Source organism: Cornus florida, unplaced genomic scaffold (genome assembly GCF_030987335.1).
Source record: "Cornus florida cultivar Cherokee Brave unplaced genomic scaffold, ASM3098733v1 CherokeeBrave_3.0.0_Hap2_Chr06, whole genome shotgun sequence".
Lineage (NCBI taxonomy): Eukaryota > Viridiplantae > Streptophyta > Magnoliopsida > Cornales > Cornaceae > Cornus > Cornus florida.
In genome coordinates this window covers 56,402,427-56,421,316 of record NW_026775576.1, presented here as the reverse complement: position 1 = coordinate 56,421,316, position 18,890 = coordinate 56,402,427, and the positions used below count along the sequence as shown (strand labels likewise).

The following is an 18,890-nucleotide window of genomic DNA, read 5'->3' as shown; positions in this document are numbered from 1 at the left end:
TGTTTCTTAGCAAACATCAGTACGTTGGTGGATGTAATAAATCTCCTTTGGATTGTTAGTTTTTTAAATAAAATGTTTTCTTACTATTTAATTATGAATTTTGGTGGATGTATTATGTGAGTCGCGTACCAAATTTTAGTATAAGACAAAGATTCTTGTGTTAGAATTAATATGAGGAAATTGGCTTGACTTCTTTACAAAGGTTCTTGTGTTAGAATTAATCATTGAGTCATGACCTACAACATTTTAATAGCCTGCCAGTGCCTCGCACCTGCCCACAAGGTCATCACATACTTGACATGTCACAGGCACTAAAAGTCTTGAGTGGTAGACAATTTAAGCTATTAATACACAAACCAAACACCAACATTGATGCAAAGAATCCAGAGAATATCAATCAACAAAGGTAAGGAAGGTGTCCTAGATTTGATCATTGCACTGAAATTTCAATCCAGATGTACCTGGACATGTATTGACTTTGGTTCAAGCACTAAAGTCTACACTCGATTTGTTAATGATAGCATAAATAATATCTTTTGTGAGTAATTTCCACCAAAGTATAAATAAATAGACAACTAGGATGATTAAAAAAAAAAAAAAGAGTACACATTATTGCGCAACATCACCACATTCATCTTCGTCCAAGAGAAATAGTTCTATACCAGTAAAAATGACTGCATTGATATATTGTACTTTTGGGTAGTCTCTCAGGATGCAAATTATAATTTACCAACATACAATTTTGGACAAAATAAAAGTACAAATTCGCCATTAATTGGAAAGTTCCAAGGCACAAAAGCCAATCACCATCTAATGAAGATAGGAGAAACGGATGACAATGATAAGCTACTTTGGAAGACAAACGAGATAAGTTTTGGAGATTAGGTCTATTAATCAGCATCCATTTCCTCCAAAGCAGCCTTAGCTGCAGCCTTGGCTTCCTCTAAAAGCTCTTCAGGAACCTGAGATTAAGCAAATAATTACTACTCAGATAATAAATAATTAGTAGATAAATATATACACGTACAAACGATGAGACCCAAGACAAAATTGCCTCGGTCTAAATGGTACACAGGGAACATATTTTCCTTCAAATCTAATCCCACTCAACCCATCCAAACACAGCCCCATAGATGTTGTAGCACTGAAAATGAAGTACCCGGCATCTAAAAATAGAGGGTGGGGATAGAGGTTTGACTTCTTACAATTGATTAAAAAATTAGGAACTCTTATCCTTAGAATAAATCGTCTATGACGTGAAATTCTTATGGACAAGTTGTTCTTTTTAAACCTTCGTTCTTTCTCTGTGCTAGCTGTAATGAATTCTTGTGTCTTGGTTTGGGAGACTGAGGGGAATTCGATGACGGGATGATCAATTTGACCATTTTGGTAGCAAATCTTGTTTTTTCAAAACATAATTCCCACATGAACAGTCTAATGAAATTTCATAAAGGAACTCAAAAAAGATATAACTCAGTATAATATCGTGTTACTACCGAGTGATGGAAAACAAAACCAGCCATTTGGTCTCCTGAAGAGAGTTTTGGCACACAAAAGGTTCTAAAGGGGAGAACTGAGCATGTGCCTGGTGAAAATTTTTGATCTTCAACAAATAAATTCTACTTTCACAGTGATTAAAATTTTGACAAATTAGGAAACTCTAAGCACAACTTTTGAAGCACTAGCTCCAATTTTCTTTAACATAATTACTCTCCATGAATTAAACAGCAATTTGAAACAATCAAGGTATAATCTATATTCTTGGTTTATTGTTTGCTTTCTTTTTTATGAGGTTAAATAGGCAAGACCCTTGGCAATAAATGAAAGACGAGACCTATAAGATGTGAGCAGTGAAGAGCCAGAAGTTTACTTAAGTGTGGGCGATTTCTAATTGAAATGAGTTTAGATGCAGTTCATCCCTGCTACTTCACAGGTTTATGTCTGAGTCCTAATTTATGTTATTAAGAGTTTAATACTTGATTTAAATCATGGTTATTAGAATTTTGAGGGAAAGAAACTTAATTTAAAATTACAAGAATCTATATATATATATATATAGGTATACAAATTGATAAAAGAATTGGGTGGGGGAAGTTGTGGCTCAGTCCTTGGATGTGAAATGGAGCTTTTCTACCCAATAAAAGGTGGCATTAGAGATTACCTTTTCATGCTGGCGCTTTGACTCATCACACACCCAGCTCATCTCCAATTCGAAGGCCTTGTCCTTTGCCTCATCATGTACCTTGTAAATACTGCAAAACAGAAATAAAATCAAATTTATAATCCCATGATTCCAATTATCTTGTAAGGATTCCACAAAGATTCTACCCTCTTGTGATATTTTATGGGAATCAAATTGATCCGATATTATTTGATTGTACATTATGGAATCCAGATCGGAATTTCAACAAACCATATTTTTACCGAAACACTACACACCAATGGCACTTGTGAGAACAACCTCTCATCATCCATTTGGGAAACCCTTCTAATAGAAAAAAACCAGTCAAGCTAGAGACAAACTGAAACATCAGTAAGTAGAGGCAAGCCTGAGAAACCTCTTACTCGGCTTGGCTTAGTTTGTTTATACACATAACCCATCACCGGAAAAAAACAAAAACAAAGAAAGAAAATGCATATAACGATAATCATATAATTGGACACTTCAAAATATTTAACCTTTTAAATTTTAACTTAAAAAAAGAGTAAGACAAAAAATTTAAAATAAAATAAATTCCAGTCATAAACAGCAGTAGAAAAAAAAATCAAAATAGGCGTTTTTGTACTGAAATTGACTTAGGAAACAATGTTCAATAACCACAGCAAATTTAGGTGTCAAGTGTTTTGTAGAAAATATTGAATCATTAAAATGTGGCAGCCTAAGTAATAGATTAGCATTTTAGCAGCAAGGAGTAAATGTCCATGTGATGGAGATGGAATTCACGAAAATCTGCAAAACTAGCATTGGTTTTCGTTCTATGAAGCACAGATGCTTATATAAAGTTGCCGTATCATATCAGTTTCCGTTTTGGATACATATACTCCTTCGATACTCATGAATCTGATACTTCCTAGACATATCCATAATTTGAAAGTATATAATTTTATTTCGAGCACGTAAATGATACTTCTCAAATACTCTGATACACATGTTTGGCACAACTTGATCACTAAAATGTAGCATTTTTAGAGTATTATCATAATAAAATTGTTAGGAAAAGCATAAGTGTTTCAATCCACAGCAAATTTTGAGTCTAAAAACCTCATCAACTCCTTCCTCTAGTGATGCTGCTTAAACTCGGTCTAGGATCTATGTTTACCCAAAAGTTAAATTATTGACCAACCCAGGAAGGGCAGGGATAGAAAACTAAGCATTGAATCCAACCTCCTGCCTTGATATGAGCATATATAATGTCTAATCAAATCCAAATTACTTGACCATGCGACATAAAGCTCCACATTTTTATGTGGTTCTTAAGACGAAGTTAAAAATACATCAAAAATCTTTTTGGCATAATATTTTACAAGTAAATGTTAGTCATATTAAATGTATTAACATTACAAACAATTAGTACATTAGCATTTATATAGATAAATATATTACAACTTTTTTACGTGTTTACATACATGCGATATATATGTATATATTGTTGTATCCTTGTTGTAACTACATCCTGTTTTTAAGAACTCACCATTTCATTGTGTATGTAACATGTCGTACATGTACCTAGTATCTGTGTCCATGCATAATATGTTTTCATTAATGCGGTACTGTTCAGTAAGAATTGCTATATTATGAGATGATAAGCATGACATTGTAATGAACCCTAACTATAAGGAAGAATATCTGCATCACCAGCTTGACAGTAAATTATGTACATTATAACTCACATTAGTTCTCAGGCACATTAAAAAATAAAAAATAAAAACACAGAAGAAAATCAAATTCAGCTGCCAAGTATCAGTATATGAGCATATGGTAAAGACCACATGGGCAGTGTGGCATGTAATTGATGATGGAATATGGGCTAAAACAAGTATGTGCATACAACAAAACATTGACATGCTAAAAAATAAAAAGTGTTGTTCCCTAGTAATCAAGTGCAAAAGATCATTGGGAGGAGTGAACGGTATTATTTACACAAAGTGACAGCATTCAGACTTGAATCTGAGTTCCCATGCTTGCCACCCGAGTTATTACCGCGGCCTGCTAGTGTAACTTCAAATTTAAAAAATGCATGAAAAGCAACTATGCGAAGACTGTCAAGAAAGCAGAATATAGTACGAATACATAAATTTGGGGAAAAAATAAATAAAGAAAAAGTTGAATGCAGAATATGAATCTTCTTATAGAAGAAAACAGAATCTAATAAAAACAAATATATTTGTAAAAAAAAATTGTTATATTCAGAATATGAAACTTCCGATAGAAAAACCCATCTTTAGAATACAAGGGAATTCCTATAAAATAGCCAAAAGAAATGAAGCCAGGAATCACTCACATCTTGGCTATTTCAATAACTCCTTCCCTGCAGGTCATTTCAGAGAGCTTTAACTTCTCGATTTCTCTGTTCATGCCAAAGGCAACATCACATAAGCATATTAGCATGAGAAAATGTGCAAAAACACAACTACAGACCAGTAACTTCAGTTATACAAGATATATCTACTCATCAAAACATATAAAACCACAAATTACTTGGACAGAAAATACAACAATAACAACCAAGCTTTTTTCCCCAACTAGTTGGGGTTGGCTTAGGTTGGGGTTGGCTACATGAATCCTATGTTTCCATTCCACTCTAAGGTCAATGCCTTGGTCAAACCTTACTAACTCTACCCACGCTAACTTAGTTCTTCCTCTCCCCCTAGTATTTCCCCCAACATGGACTGTCACTCTTCCTAATTGGTGCACTTAAAGGACTTCTTTGCACATGTCCAAACCATTTTAACCGATTCTCTCTCATTTTACCTCCAATTTCCGCCACACTCACTTTATGCATATGTTGCTTCCTAGCTGCCCAACATTCTGTGCAATAGTTGTTCGATAGAACTTCAATTGTAAGGGGATACACCTATCACACAATATACTAGATGCACTCCTCCCTTTAACCCATCCTGCGTTGATTCTATGAAAATAAATAGCAGAAAAAAGGTCACTTCTCAGATTAAGAATATGGTTTCACATGAAAGTAGGCACCATCAGAGACTAACTCGACAATTATAACAATAGTTGTAAAATTATTGTAAAATATAATATCATATACACAAGAAACAACACTTCTCGTACAAATGTATCTTCCTTTTCTTAGTGTTTACATGCTTCAAAATATAGTACATGTTTATGTTACATTATGTATGTTATTTCTCTTTTGACTATTTTATATAAACATTAGACACACTTTTGAGTTTGAGATAAAATTAAACATCAAATTAAAGGGTTTATCATAGCTTGCAGGTTTAAACTTGAAATTTAAAGATTAAATGACATATGAATAACTATACATAATTTTAGATAAGAGAAATTGTACATATTAAGGTACAGGTTTATTTTTCAAAGAGATATACTAAAAATATTATTATAGGCAAAATGCTATGAAGTCCAATCTTTTCTTTTTCTTTCTGAAAAGAAATTTTGTTAAAGAGCGCCAAGGAGATATATTACGAAGTCAACATGAACTGATATTTTAACTATTGTTAGAAATGAGAATTTTTCTTGAAAACTTGTAGTAACTTTTGTCATATATTGTGGTTATCTCTACTATGAAATGCTTATAGCAAGTAGGCTTAAATTTTTCTTTTTCTAATTTATCTATGCATCTTACAATACACAATACAAAACAAACCGGAGAGAGAGAGAGAGAGAGAGAGATCCTCACTCGGGTACCATATACTGTTTGATAGTTATGACAAAAACAACAATTCTACAACTACTTTTACAATGATCAGAAAGAATAGATTGCGTGGAAAATAACTCTAATCATGTCATGTAGGTCCATGTGTCATAATCTATAAGAATGGCTCTTCTCAAGATTGTGATAAACTTACGTTTTAGCGGCCTGCTTTCCTTTCCCAATTGCTGCACCAAAGTACCTCTATCAAAATTTTGGAAGGCAACAAAGTCAGTTTAGCATACATGCAAATGTAGGAATCATAGGAAAAAAAGACTGAAGCTGTAAGTATAACCAACTCACATATGAAATACCAGAAGGTTCGACCATGTATAGTTGTGGTCCTTCTCTGTCATAACCTCCAAGAATTACACCACATCCAAAAGGTCTGCAAAATAGAGCATTCTTTTTCAAGGAAATCCGAGGATCTAAAACAGATATCCATTAAAAAACAGTGTTAACTACCAGACCTGAGCCACCAATAGAGCGTGCATAGATGAACATAACTAGCAACCCGTTCCGCAAGTTCCTTCACAGGAATGGGTTCACCATAGACGCTGCACAAAAAACTTGATCAACAACTAGAAACAAATGTAAAATAACAAATCTACAAAATCGCATGTTAGATAATTGATAATATTCACACAAAAAAGGCTCTATGTTCATTCCAAAAGATGAAAAAAAACACAGAAGCGATTAAAAAAACCTTTAATGGAATAAAACAAAGTCACAGAAGAATCTAATTAGAAGAAAAACTTCATATGAAAAATACACACACACTATTTATGTAAAGTGTTTTCTGCAGATCAAGTCATGGTTCAGAGTCTAACTTTTCATAATTTGTTGCTTCAGCCTTTGCTCGTGCAACGATTTGCCTCCCATCTGCTGCTAATCCAGCAACCCCCTGGAATCCAAAATGCATAAGTTTAGAACTGTGATGAGAAGCATGAAGTAAAAGAGGAAGTCTTGAAGCAATAAATCCCTCTTTTTCTACCTTTCTATGTTTCTTGCAAAAAGAATTCAATCGTATGGTCATTAAATCCCTCTTTATCAATCTTTCTATGTTTCTTGCAAAAAGAATTCAATTATATAGTTAACTGTAGCTGACATCTGGTAGGTGGTCCTCATTCTTGACCAATTACCCACACAATTTTTTAAATCTGCTTGATTTCTTAATGAAAATTTAACCACCCTCAGCTTAGGCATGAATATATCTTGGATTTCATGAAGAATTTAGATTCTCTCAGCACTGCTACAAGAATTTTTTTGGGTATGTGGGTCCAAAAAATGTTGCATGCATATTTTAAAGTGTGTGTCAGAGACCAATTGGTGCTTGATGGGCAAATAAATGATACAGGTTGGGTTATGCATTGGGCACAAATGTTGTAGACACATCGTCACAAGGCAGAAAGCACAGATGCATACTAGTACCGCAAGCAAAGATCACAATCTAAATTATGAAAAATAAAATGATTTTAATGATATAAAGACGCTCATTTTCATCTGTATCTTTTCTGATGCCACAACTACAACAGTATAGTATCTTGCAAGGTTTAATTTCTCTGCTGATTCACACCACAAAAACACAAGACACAGAAAATTATCGTTTGGCAACCATTTTTTTGACCTAACAGAAATCATAGTAATATCTGCCCCTGCACTCTTACATCATTTTTCTGACCTAATAGAGGTCATAGTAAAGAAGGCATGACAAGAACCCATATTGGCATTTCAATTAGAAGATTTATCAAACAAGGTTCCCTTCTTTTTCCAATAATTAAAACCAAACCTTGCACATGAATTAGCCATAACTCAAATAAGAAATTTTCTAAATATTCTGTTTTTGAATATATAGATACAGTACCATTGTACCCACTATCTGTTTTTTATTTTCGTTTTCAAAAAAGTTATTTATCTGGACAAAATTTCAGAGACCCATTACATAATAATCCATCAAAAACGCTTTCCCTGTATATTCCTAGTCATAAAAATTAATCTCCCAATAGAACCTCCAAATAGATTTGCATGTATTAAATGCATTATAGTAATATAAATACATATATATGGCAAAGAAGAGAAATTTACCATTCCAGAATGACGATGAACGGAGTGAATTCTGCGATTGGAACTCGGTAGCATCATCTTAGATGGAATGAGCTTCTCCACACCCTAAAGAGCTCTCAGAAAATCAGATAACAAACAAATTACGTACCTATAAATAAACCCTAAAATCATAATAAGCTATAAATTAGGCATCTTTACATAAACCCTAAAAACATACTAAGGTAATTCAATAACTGGGGAGAAAACTCACCATAACAACTCCATCCTTGCATTTTATGCCGACAACAGTCCTGTAAACAGACAAGCAGATTACAATCAATTACAACATATATAATTATACACATATAAACTCGAATTAGAATCAGAATATATGACCATATAGAGAGAGAACAGACCCACTGTTATCGACGGCTTTGGCGGCGTATTCTATCTGAAATACGCGCCCATCGGGAGAGAAAGTTGTGACTGATAGATCGTAACCTGTTCCTATGCTGCTCATTTTTCTCTCTCTTCTCTTTCTCTCTCCGTTCCTTTGTTTCTCTCTCTACTACTGCTTTCGACTCTCTCACTCTTAACTTTAAATAAATCGGAGATTTCTTAGATCTCAAGACAGATCTCCTTTTGGGCTCGGGTTTGGGATGAGGCCCGCCATTATAGTTAACCAAAATGGTTTGAGGCCCGCTCGTAGGTTCTGAGCCTAGCCTTTTTATGATAGGATTTATTTTAATTGGTAATTTATTTTATTATTTGATATATATTTTTTATTTTAATTTATTTTATATCAATTAATAAATATTTTTAATATAAATAAATAAATAGATATAGATATGGATAATGAAATAAAAAAAGTAAAGTTGTTTTAACTTGAAGAATTCTAGGTATAATAGAATTTATTTTAATTGGTAACTTATAGAATTTATTTTAATTGGTAACTTATTTTATTATTTGGTAAATTTTTTTATTTTAATTGATTTTATATCAATTTTACCACATAAATATTTAGATATCATTTTTACATTTTTATCACAAACACATCTATATATGTTTGTATGAAATAAACATTCTTATGCATCAATTGATATAAATTACTTGTACATGCTGCTTAGGAATAAAAGAGATTTAGAAACAAAGAAAGCAAATTATGAGAATGGAAAAGTAATTAAGTAGAGAGTGCGAAATGACACTTAATATATGTCGGCATTTCTTAGATATTATTATAAGCATTGAATTGAAATTTTCATATCCATCAAGTATGATATTGAGATCATGAAACTCAAAAAAAAAGTGTAACTAGTCGAAGAATTAAAATCGTCTGTATTAGAGAGTTCCGGTGCACCAACCAATGCAATGTTGGGCGTAATAAGTCAAACCAAATGATAATGAGTCCCACTTAGTTGTAACAATCACTATCATTGATTGTGCACCGGACCTCTCTCGAGAGGATACAACTCTAGTTTTAAATAGTCGAAAGTAAATAATCAAGTACAAAATCTACCGAATAAAAAACCAACTAGGTGCAAAACCTATGGGTGTGCTTAATCTTTTTAGAACTTTAATGCTGTACTGCTGAAACCTTGATCCCAATAGAAGGAGAGGGTAATTGACCTGACAGAAACTGTGTATTTCCATTAGCTATATAAAGTTTGAAAATGGACCACATGGAAATTTCCATGTTAAATCAACAATCTCACTTCACACATGCAACACTTAAACAACCTTTGTCAAGTTAATCCTATAAAAAGAAATACATTTACATTTGCTATAACTTCTGTTTCCCATAAGATCAAAGAGAAGCTACAGTACATGAACAAGCAAACGCACGCGCGCGCACACTCATGGAATGCATTGAATCTTTGTCACTGAGTTTTCAACATGCTGAGATCATTTTATTGATGTTCAACAAACTTCATGGGTTGAGGCCAATGCTAACAACTAGCACCCACTCCGCTTTTAAGGGCAAAAACCGGTGCCATCATGCTGGAATATTACAAGTGAGCAACCTAACACCAAAAGCATCAGCTCAGTTGATGAAAGCAAAAACTAATTAGGCTTTTCGTTAAAGGCTTTCAAGAGGAGAAGAGTCTGGAAAACAAGTAGCCATGGCAGCCCTGCACCGTATCAAGCAAAGGAGTAGTTTGGCATGCTTCCTCAAACGAACGGTCCATCCATTTCTTTGACATGTCTTCAGCAACAAGCGCAATCTGATGCTGCAACACTGCTCCACCTAAGGGTCCGACCAAATTCAGCCTAGTCGCAGCAGAAATAACATCTCTCATTGTTATAAACATGTAAGCCCTCTGAGAAGTTCCACTATCCAACCCAAGAAGTCCACATATAAGGCCAAAGATGGGAGCGTGGTGGAAAGAAACAGCTCCAGTACCTAAAGATGCATCTCTCATCATTTTGAGAGAAGGGGCTTCCGAAAACACACATGCAGCTACTCTTATTAGTGCAGATCCTTGAGCAATTGATGCCTTACGAGCCACTTCATTTGTCAGTGTTGCATCTAGAATTTTGTCAAGTTTATGCCAGTTTTGCATATCGGGAGACATGATTGCAGAATAAACAAAAGGAAGAAAAAGGCTTCCAGAATTCTCCAACACATTGATCACGAAAGCTTGAAGATCTTCGGGCCTAGAGACTGTGCGAGCTTGAATTGCTGCCTCAAGACCAAAAGAATGAGCAAAGCCACCTGTAGGAAGAATAGAATCAAGCAACTGCCATTGGCTCCACTGCAGAAGGGAGTCTATAGATGCAAGTTTCCTGGTCTCTTCGCTTATTTCTACCCTCTCCTCCATTGAAAAATGTAAGCTCTGGCACCTCCAGAGAAAGACAAGCAAACACTTCAGACAGGAGGAGAACACCTGCGTCGTTTTGAACATTAATACTTCACCCATTATAATAATAAGCATCTTCAAGTATTATTTATGGTGAAAATCAGAAAATCAACAAATTTCAACGAGAGCTCAAAGGAAAAAATTACTACCAAACAAGGCATGGTATTGCAAAGTTCAAATGAAATTTACCTATCATGCACAGTGAGGTTTTATTTACCAAGAATTATAATGGAATAACAGCTTTCAAGGATCTTATGATAATGTAATGATTCCTACATAAATAATGCTGAAGTTGAGAGAACATACATTTTATTGTTCTTCTTTTCTACTCGAGCAAACTATTGAAATTTGTGCAAGTTAATAACAGCGGTCAACATCACTCATAAGAAACCATAATAAGATAATATGATAATATATAAGATACGACAGAGGGACCAGATCCTTGTCACCAGCCACACAGAATGGATGTTAACTAAGGGTACTGAAGCAACATACAATTGGGAGTACCTTGTCCTGCTGATTACACAATGACTGATCTAATTCGCCAGAATGTGTTTTTGTGGAAGCTGAATAGGACATTTTCTGTAAAATAACATATTTGCTTGATTCAAGCAGCTGCTCGACCTGCTTTTCCATGCTATATGGGTGAATTCTTGTCAAGGAAGTCCTAGGTTTTCTTTTTCCCTTTTTTTATTTTTTATTTTTTATCTTTGGATATGTGCATGGCTTCCATAATGTTCTTCCTCTAAAACGGGGTAGCTGTAGTTTGCAATTCGAACTTTTCCCTTCTTTTTTCCTCAATGAAAAACATGGAAAAAAAAGTATAAATATAGAAGCACAGGTTAGGATATTGCCTAAGGGATCATTGACCTGGTATATGCAGTGATTAGAACTTTGGAGACTAACATGCACTTTTTGATACTTCAGACATTCCAAGTTGTTTTCCTATCGTGGTTGTATGCAGTATGGGTCACAAGTGTAGAAAGCAACAGTGTATCTAGTAAGAGTAAACCAGATAAAAAGAATTCTATTTTATAGTTCCCTGGATAGTCAATAATGGGGGTTTTATTCTGGATAATCAGGAGTGCAATTTATGATCATGAATCCTAATTGAATCAAATGATCTTGCCTATCACTCTTGTAGACATCTAATGGTTCAATTGGAGGCTGATAAATCGGATTTACAATATAAAGTAGCAAGAGGATAATCTTTCATTATGTCTGAGCTTTTATTCTCAACACACCTTCGTCACTATGAGCAACTTCCAGCAGAGCTAATTGATTCTACTTGTTCGTAGTCAATTATAGAAAATACAACTTGACATACGAACTTCAATGGAAATCTAGTCATAGTTTCTCCAGGAGAGGTGTCATTATCATATTATGTTGTTGTCATCAAGAGCATATAAAATGAACTTGATCATTTGCGTGAGCACATAGACTGGTTATTGCTAGTATGCAATCTGGGGAGGGAGGGAGGGAGAGAGAGGAGAAATGAAGAAGGAAAAGTTAAATAGGCCAATTTATTTGGGTTCTTGTGTGGCCTAAAGCTCTAACTTGAGAAGCTCCGGGTGCAATTTGTTTGCAAATTCTCATTCAAGACTTGAATCATGGGCAACACCATACTTAAACCAAATACTACAAACTACGAGAGATCTGCCCCAGCTTCATTTGTTAATTATGGAAGTTGAAAAGCGTTGGAGTTGTCAGTACAAGTGGAGCAATGTCATTCCATTCACAGAAGAGCACAAGTTGACGTGCAAATACTGTAGATATCCTAATCCTACTAAGGAGACATAACTGGATTTTCAATGTATGCCTCAAAGATTTCTCAGCCTGAACTTCAGTTTCCTAGTGCTGAAAATCTAAGAGGTAAGACACCTCAACAATGCACCCATTAACAATTCCTCATCATCCTACCCAATAAATAGCTACCAATCCTCAAATGTGACACTTGATGGTCAATCAACAAAGAGTATAAAATCTTTAAATATTTTACATCACCTCAAGATGGTCCCTCTTCTTCTTTTGCCTCAATATTCCAGTCCAGTATAGAAGCTTCAGCTTTCTGGGCATCCATTACACCATCTTTGCCTAATTGATAACTGCTATACATGCTAATGACTAAAGGGAGCATTATGTTAGTAAGATTAAATAACTAGTGTGTAATAACAAATATGTGCTCGACCCAAACCCCAATCTGCAAAATGGAACAGACCCAGTTGCACTCAAATAAAGAGCACCATTTATTTGTTTCTGCACAGTCTATTCACAAGCATCCAATTGTATTATACTATTTTGAGACACTGCAGGTAAAAGATTAAAAGCCTAGAATTTCCACTATGAACATTGATATTATAATTGAGGTAAAAACCACTATATATTCTACAGAAGTTAGTCTAACCCTATTTGGTTCTTATTGACCAACTATTATTGTAGCTCGGTTGGATTAATTGCAATAGAAAAACAAAAGTTCAAATAGCCAGGGAGAGATAAGTGGTGCGCATATCTTTCCAATTTTGATTTGTGAAATCCACTTGGTTACATGCCTAATTCAGGATCCCTTTGCAATCAAATGGGATTTCTATGTCTATTTATCCGAAAATTTTCCAAAAGCAGATTCTTTCAAATGTTATAGAGAAAGAGGGAGTGTTTCCCAACTGCAAAGTGCAAACAATTGAATTAAGGTTGTCTCTAGGGCAAACTCACTTAGGCTTAGCTTCTGCTGTTGTTTTAATAATAATGCACAATGACCGCAAGTTTTCAGTCCTTTGGAATCGGGTTACAGTCGTTGGGGGTGTGCAGATAGTGGTTTGGTGCTTGGTTGGGAAAAAGAACATGTACACGTAGTAGTGAAATTACAACATCTGCTGTCTGCTTGGTGCATGGTGAAAGTTCAGGCTCCCCGTTTGGCAGAATAAAATAGAAGGAAAAGCTAAAAAGAAATGGAAATTTATGACAATATAACAACCTATGATTTTCTCCCACTAGTTGGACTCCCATGTTCTTAGCGCATCGGGTCTAAGTCTTTTTGCTATTAGATATGCATGATCTAATTTAGTGACTAGCGTTTCTAGACCTCTTTCTTAAAGCAATTTAGTCTTGTTTCTAAATTCCAATTTATACATACATAACATTTAGTGGTTTAAAATCTAAAAGAAGTCATAAATATACAGAAACTTATTATTCCAAATATTACTATTAGTAGAACTTCTACTTGTTCAAAAAGAATTATTATATATGTTGTCAGTGTCAAAATATAATATTGAGAAAGATTATGCTTAAAAACAATAAAAATGTTGTTGTCTCAAAATTTAATAGTGAAAACCAACGCTCATACACCCAGTTTGCTTTCATCGTTAAAATGATACAATTTGCACAATATAACTGGTACTCCAGAGAGAGGTTTTTGGTCCTATATAAATACCAAACACACACACAATATATATATATATATATATATACCTGCAACTGTATGGATAGCAACAAAAGCTTTGGAATTGCAATTTAGAGAAGCAAAGCAAACATCTCAAGCTATGGCTTCTTTCCACTTCTAAATAAAGCTACACACTGCTGCAAAAATATATAAAGATCAAACTTTACAATTTCAGTGGTTGCAAATAATATAGCAAAAAAAAAAAAAAAAAAAAAAAAAAAACAATTTATACTAAGATATAATATTTGATAAGATATAACAAGTAGAATCTGAAGATGCTAATTAGCTTAGCTGGTAAGGCATGTTGGTAATACACATAATACGCAATCATTTGCGTCTCCTAACAAGTTTAAACACTGGCGCTATCTCCCATCCCCACTTGCTGTTGGAAAAAATAATAATAATTGACAAGTAGAATGGCATTAAGAGGTGAAGCTACAGAGAAGTAGAGAGACTTTTCTTCTCTCTCTGTCTTTTTATTTTTTGGCCCAAAGAAAAAGATCAGATTTTGAAAAACAAACACATCTTACAAACAACAAAGCCATCTCTGGACAAATCCAAATAGAGGGAGGAGAAGATGCCCATTGAGAAGGATTTACTGAAATATTGCCTAAATTGCTGCTCAATGAGCTTCCTGTTTAATCAAACTGACGTGAAGATCGCGACTACTTTTTACAATGGAATGGATGCCCATGTAGTGGCAGCTATGTTCCATTTCTGAGCATAATAAAAAACAGTGAATCCGTCTCTTTGATAAGAACCAAAAGTTGGCAATCTCCTGAATGGCTAAATGAGTTTCCTCCAAGTCAACTTATGCTTCCTGATTCTCAATTTCCCATTCTCATAGATAGACCCTACATCCCTGAAGCTACCCACTACGTCAATTAGTTCAGAGATCAAGTACAGGCAGAATCTGCGATATGGATATCCAAGGATAACTATAAATTCCATTAATTGTATTGCTGCCCCTATACCCTTAGTTTCCAAAGGTCCATACCATACTTTTTTAAAGGCTCAATGTCAAGCTCACATAGCCCAAAGATAGAGCGTCAAAGTTTATGAACCAACTATTTAGTAATACATCAAGACAATAAAAAAGAAAGAAGATCAGTTGTATTAAAAAACCAATCGCAAAGCAATGACTTTTGCTATAGTGCAGTTCATTGTATTACATTGAAAGGGTAGCACAAGCAAAGTCTCATGGTCCTTCCATAACTAACTAAAATAAACCTGACTAATCCACGATACTCTTAAAAGACTGATGTTAAACAAATCAGACTTCTCATGCAAACCCCCATCATTTCCCTTCATTCCCACCCCCCTTCCCCTCCTGTTATTGTAGTTTCAAAACTCTCCTAACCCCATCGAATCGATGTAACAGTAGACTGTAGTTTACTTACGACTGATAAAATTGTGTCCTACATTTACTAATGAGTTAGAATCAGTAATCTTTTGAATCCGAGTACAGCAATATTTACTTTCACAAAACTTGCAGTCGAACAGAGGTTACCCAACTTTCTCCTAACATCCCATTAGTTTCCCTATATTTTGTCAAAATTTCTCTCGAAGGTGAAATAGTTTGTTGGGATATCAAAAGTGAAAGTTTAAATATTAATTTGAATACTGTGCAAAGTTGAACAATGCTATCTTATGGTTGAAGTTATTTAAAGACTTATTCGAGAAGTATTTTGTTTTATTTCCCTTTGCTGATTATATTCTTAAAAACTAAAATCTGAGGTTTGAACCGAAGCCAATGACAACCACTTCCAATGAAGTTATACTATGCAAAGTTAGGACAAAGCGTTGTTGAGTTGATCCGAGTAAGATTTAAGTAAGTCAATTGAAATTAGCAAAAAGGGGAAAAAGAAAGTATAAATTCAAAACAAATGTAGTCTAATCTAAGAATAAACAAACGGTTATGGAGGATGACAAAAAATACACAACTGGAAATGATTAGTACTCAACAATAAAACAGCAGATTATGAAGCAACTATTGGAAAATAGTGTGTATTCAAAGAGCATTTTACTGCAAGGCAAGAGCTTCCTGTGATTCCTTGAGCATCCCACCAATGAACTGCAACAATAAATCTCATCTAAATTATAAATCTTTTAAACAATCAATGCCAAACGAACAAAATTTCAAATCAAATTCAGTCACTAGTTGATACTAAACTGGGTATTTTCCTTATCCAATTATTTTGCCCTCTATTTGGTTGCTGAGAAAAATGAAAAAAAGAAAAGAAAAAAAGAAAACAAAATGTTGAATGGTATCATATGTCAATTTTATTTCCACATTGACATATATATCCAATAAGCTGAACTGGGTTCTGATTAATCTTTCAAAAAATAACCAAAACACTCATACCATAATATCCATATGCATGTGTGTGTCATCTGTTGATACTAAACTGGGTATTTCCTTATTCAATTATTTTGCAATCTGTTTGGTGGCTGAGATTTTTTTGGGGGGGTTATCATGTGTCAATTTTCTTTCCACATTTACATATAAAATCAATAAAGCTGAACTGGGTTTCAACTAAGATTTCAAACAAAAACCAAAAAACTCATACCATATGTATGTGTGTGTATTAGACTATTCAGAATAAATTAAACTCATCATGAATATGTGAATTAGGGAAAGAATCTTAGAGTGAACTGTCAAGTTAAGCCCATTATACTTTGATGCTTGAAAAACTCACTTGCCTATCATTCGTATTGTCGCGATGCCTGATTCGTGAGCTTCTAGAGAGAGAGAGAGAGAGTCAAATGTTCCCTCGTTTACGATTCATAGGAGTGGATTGGAAGAGCCATGAAAATGTTGAAGCAAAAACAAAAGGCTACTATAAGATCCTGTTTGGAATGGCTTTTAAGGGCAAAAGTCATTTTTTATGGTGTTTGGAATGGCTTTTAAGGGCAACACCGGTACACCGGAAGCCGTTCTATCACTTTAATAAAATTTTCATAAGTTTCATTCGGACTCTTATTTTCTAACTAAGGAAATAAAATAACAATCATATTCCAAATCAAAAGATCTTTCATTTTTATCTCAACTTCTAACCACATTATAAAATAATGATTTTTAGGTCACCATTGGTGATATCAACCAATTATACCATTTTATATAAGTAAAAATATTTTAACTCAGTCATGTTACTTACGTGTCATTTAATCAATATATAATCTCATGTTATATTAACGGACCCACCACATATGGTGGGTCCTAAAGAGTGATTACCAATGCATGCATTGCCTGGAAGAATATAAATGAGCCGAGCATCTTACATCTTTGTAACAATGGAAATATAACAAATCAATTTGTCGATAGTAATTTTCGTTATTTCATTATATGATGAATTTTTATTAATCAGGCAATACTAATGGCATGGAATATTCGGCTCATCCAATATCTTTTTTTACGAATGCATGTGTTTCAATTCAACTCTTTGGTTGAAGAGTTGGATCAATGGAAATATAACAAATCAATTTGTCAATAGTAATTTTTATTATTTCATTATACGATAGATTTTCATTAATCAGGCAATACCAATGGCATGGAATGTTCGGCTCACCTAATATTTTTTTTTACAAATGCATGTATTTCAACACAACTCTTGAAAAGTCCCCCCCCAAACCAAAAATTGCCTTTTTTGGTTTTAAGTATTGTCATGATTTTTTATTTTTTTATTTTTAAGTTCAATACAAAAGGGTAGAATTAGTAATATATATATATATATATATATATATATATATATATTTAAAAATAGTGGTTTGACTTTTCAATGGAGACATTTCTTTTGAGGCAATCAAAAAATAGGTGGAAGTATAATATAGTTTGCCTGTGTCGAGATGGGTGTGTTTTGTTTTTATGTATTAAAAACTATTTCCACCAAACAAATAAAATGAATAAAGTGGTGCGGGGTAGTCTATAGGTGGATCATCGGAAAATTTAAATACGACTACTTAACTTGGTATACGTATAAAAATGACTGCATCCAAATAGTATATGAATGGAAGAGTTACTAAACTAAAATAATCACCGAATAAGGAATTATATTTTTTTGGGTCCAAATTACCCTCATCACTTTTTAATTTTCCAACCACCTCCTTTCTTTCTCTACTTTCTCTACTTTCTCTACCCTCCTGCAACTATTTTCTTTCTTTTGGTACTCATACAAATATGCTTTCGCTAAGGTTTGAACTATTAATCTTTTTTTAGAAAGTAAGGACCTGATACTACTAGGCCACCGACCCATTGATACTACCTACAACCATTACCAATACCCACCACACCACCGCCCACCTCCATCACCACCACACCCCCACCCACCTCCATCCCCACCGTCCACCACCACCACCACCACCGCTGACCACACTCAGTTTCTCTCTGCACCAATATATCAAGTATAGCTACCAATACAGAGGCTGAGAGGATCAAAAAGGGAACTTTTCATCCATTCGATCTTTTTGGACTTGCTCGAATTTGTAATGTATCCAAGTTAAGGTGTCGTACTTTAAATAATCCCTTAAAACATTCTATTGCCGGTAAACTGTTATGCATTAAATATTCTCACTTTCTATGTTCTCGGTTGTGATGAAATTCGGAGCTGAAATTAAATTTAAGACTTAATTTGAGCTATGTTATTCAATTAATTAAGTTACATA

General features: G+C 34.2%; 2 protein-coding genes across 9 annotated transcripts; both read right to left on the bottom strand.

Moving 5' to 3' along the window:
- Nucleotides 1–654: 654 nt before the first annotated feature.
- LOC132311573 (proteasome subunit alpha type-3) lies at nt 655–8,523 on the bottom strand. The gene is made up of 10 exons (XM_059809545.1): nt 8,351–8,523; nt 8,206–8,245; nt 7,977–8,060; nt 6,722–6,795; nt 6,362–6,448; nt 6,195–6,279; nt 6,049–6,095; nt 4,503–4,568; nt 2,162–2,252; nt 655–962 (listed from the first exon to the last, which is right to left on the bottom strand). The coding sequence occupies exons 1-10, from the start codon at nt 8,452–8,454 to the stop codon at nt 891–893; spliced, it is 750 nt and encodes a 249-aa protein (XP_059665528.1). The 5' UTR covers nt 8,455–8,523; the 3' UTR covers nt 655–890.
- Nucleotides 8,524–9,555: 1,032 nt separating this feature from the next.
- Nucleotides 9,556–17,184, bottom strand: LOC132311571 (urease accessory protein F). 8 transcript variants are annotated; one of them, XM_059809537.1, is made up of 5 exons: nt 16,928–17,184; nt 16,194–16,302; nt 14,258–14,365; nt 12,797–12,916; nt 9,556–10,819 (listed from the first exon to the last, which is right to left on the bottom strand). In XM_059809537.1, exons 4-5 carry the CDS (start codon nt 12,866–12,868, stop codon nt 10,022–10,024), a joined length of 870 nt encoding a protein of 289 aa, XP_059665520.1. In that variant the 5' UTR covers nt 12,869–12,916; nt 14,258–14,365; nt 16,194–16,302; nt 16,928–17,184; the 3' UTR covers nt 9,556–10,021. The 8 variants fall into 8 exon arrangements, with proteins under 8 accessions (XP_059665520.1, XP_059665521.1, XP_059665522.1 ...); XM_059809538.1 differs by having other exon boundaries at nt 14,258–14,362; XM_059809539.1 differs by having other exon boundaries at nt 16,256–16,302.
- Nucleotides 17,185–18,890: the final 1,706 nt, after the last annotated feature.

Bases quoted from the DNA above. Each gene is read 5' to 3' on its own strand.
- LOC132311571 (XM_059809537.1), bottom strand. From the start codon at position 12,868: ATGCCCAGAAAGCTGAAGCTTCTATACTGGACTGGAATATTGAGGCAA. The intron at 10,820-12,796 runs GTGATGTAAAAT...AAAACGACGCAG, and splicing joins AGAAGAGGGACCATCTTGAG to GTGTTCTCCTCCTGTCTGAA.
- LOC132311573 (XM_059809545.1), bottom strand. From the start codon at position 8,454: ATGAGCAGCATAGGAACAGGTTACGATCTATCAGTCACAACTTTCTCT. The intron at 6,796-7,976 runs GTAAATTTCTCT...TTTGGATTCCAG, and splicing joins TTCATCGTCATTCTGGAATG to GGGGTTGCTGGATTAGCAGC. The intron at 4,569-6,048 runs GTAAGTTTATCA...TGGCATGAACAG, and splicing joins GGAAAGCAGGCCGCTAAAAC to AGAAATCGAGAAGTTAAAGC.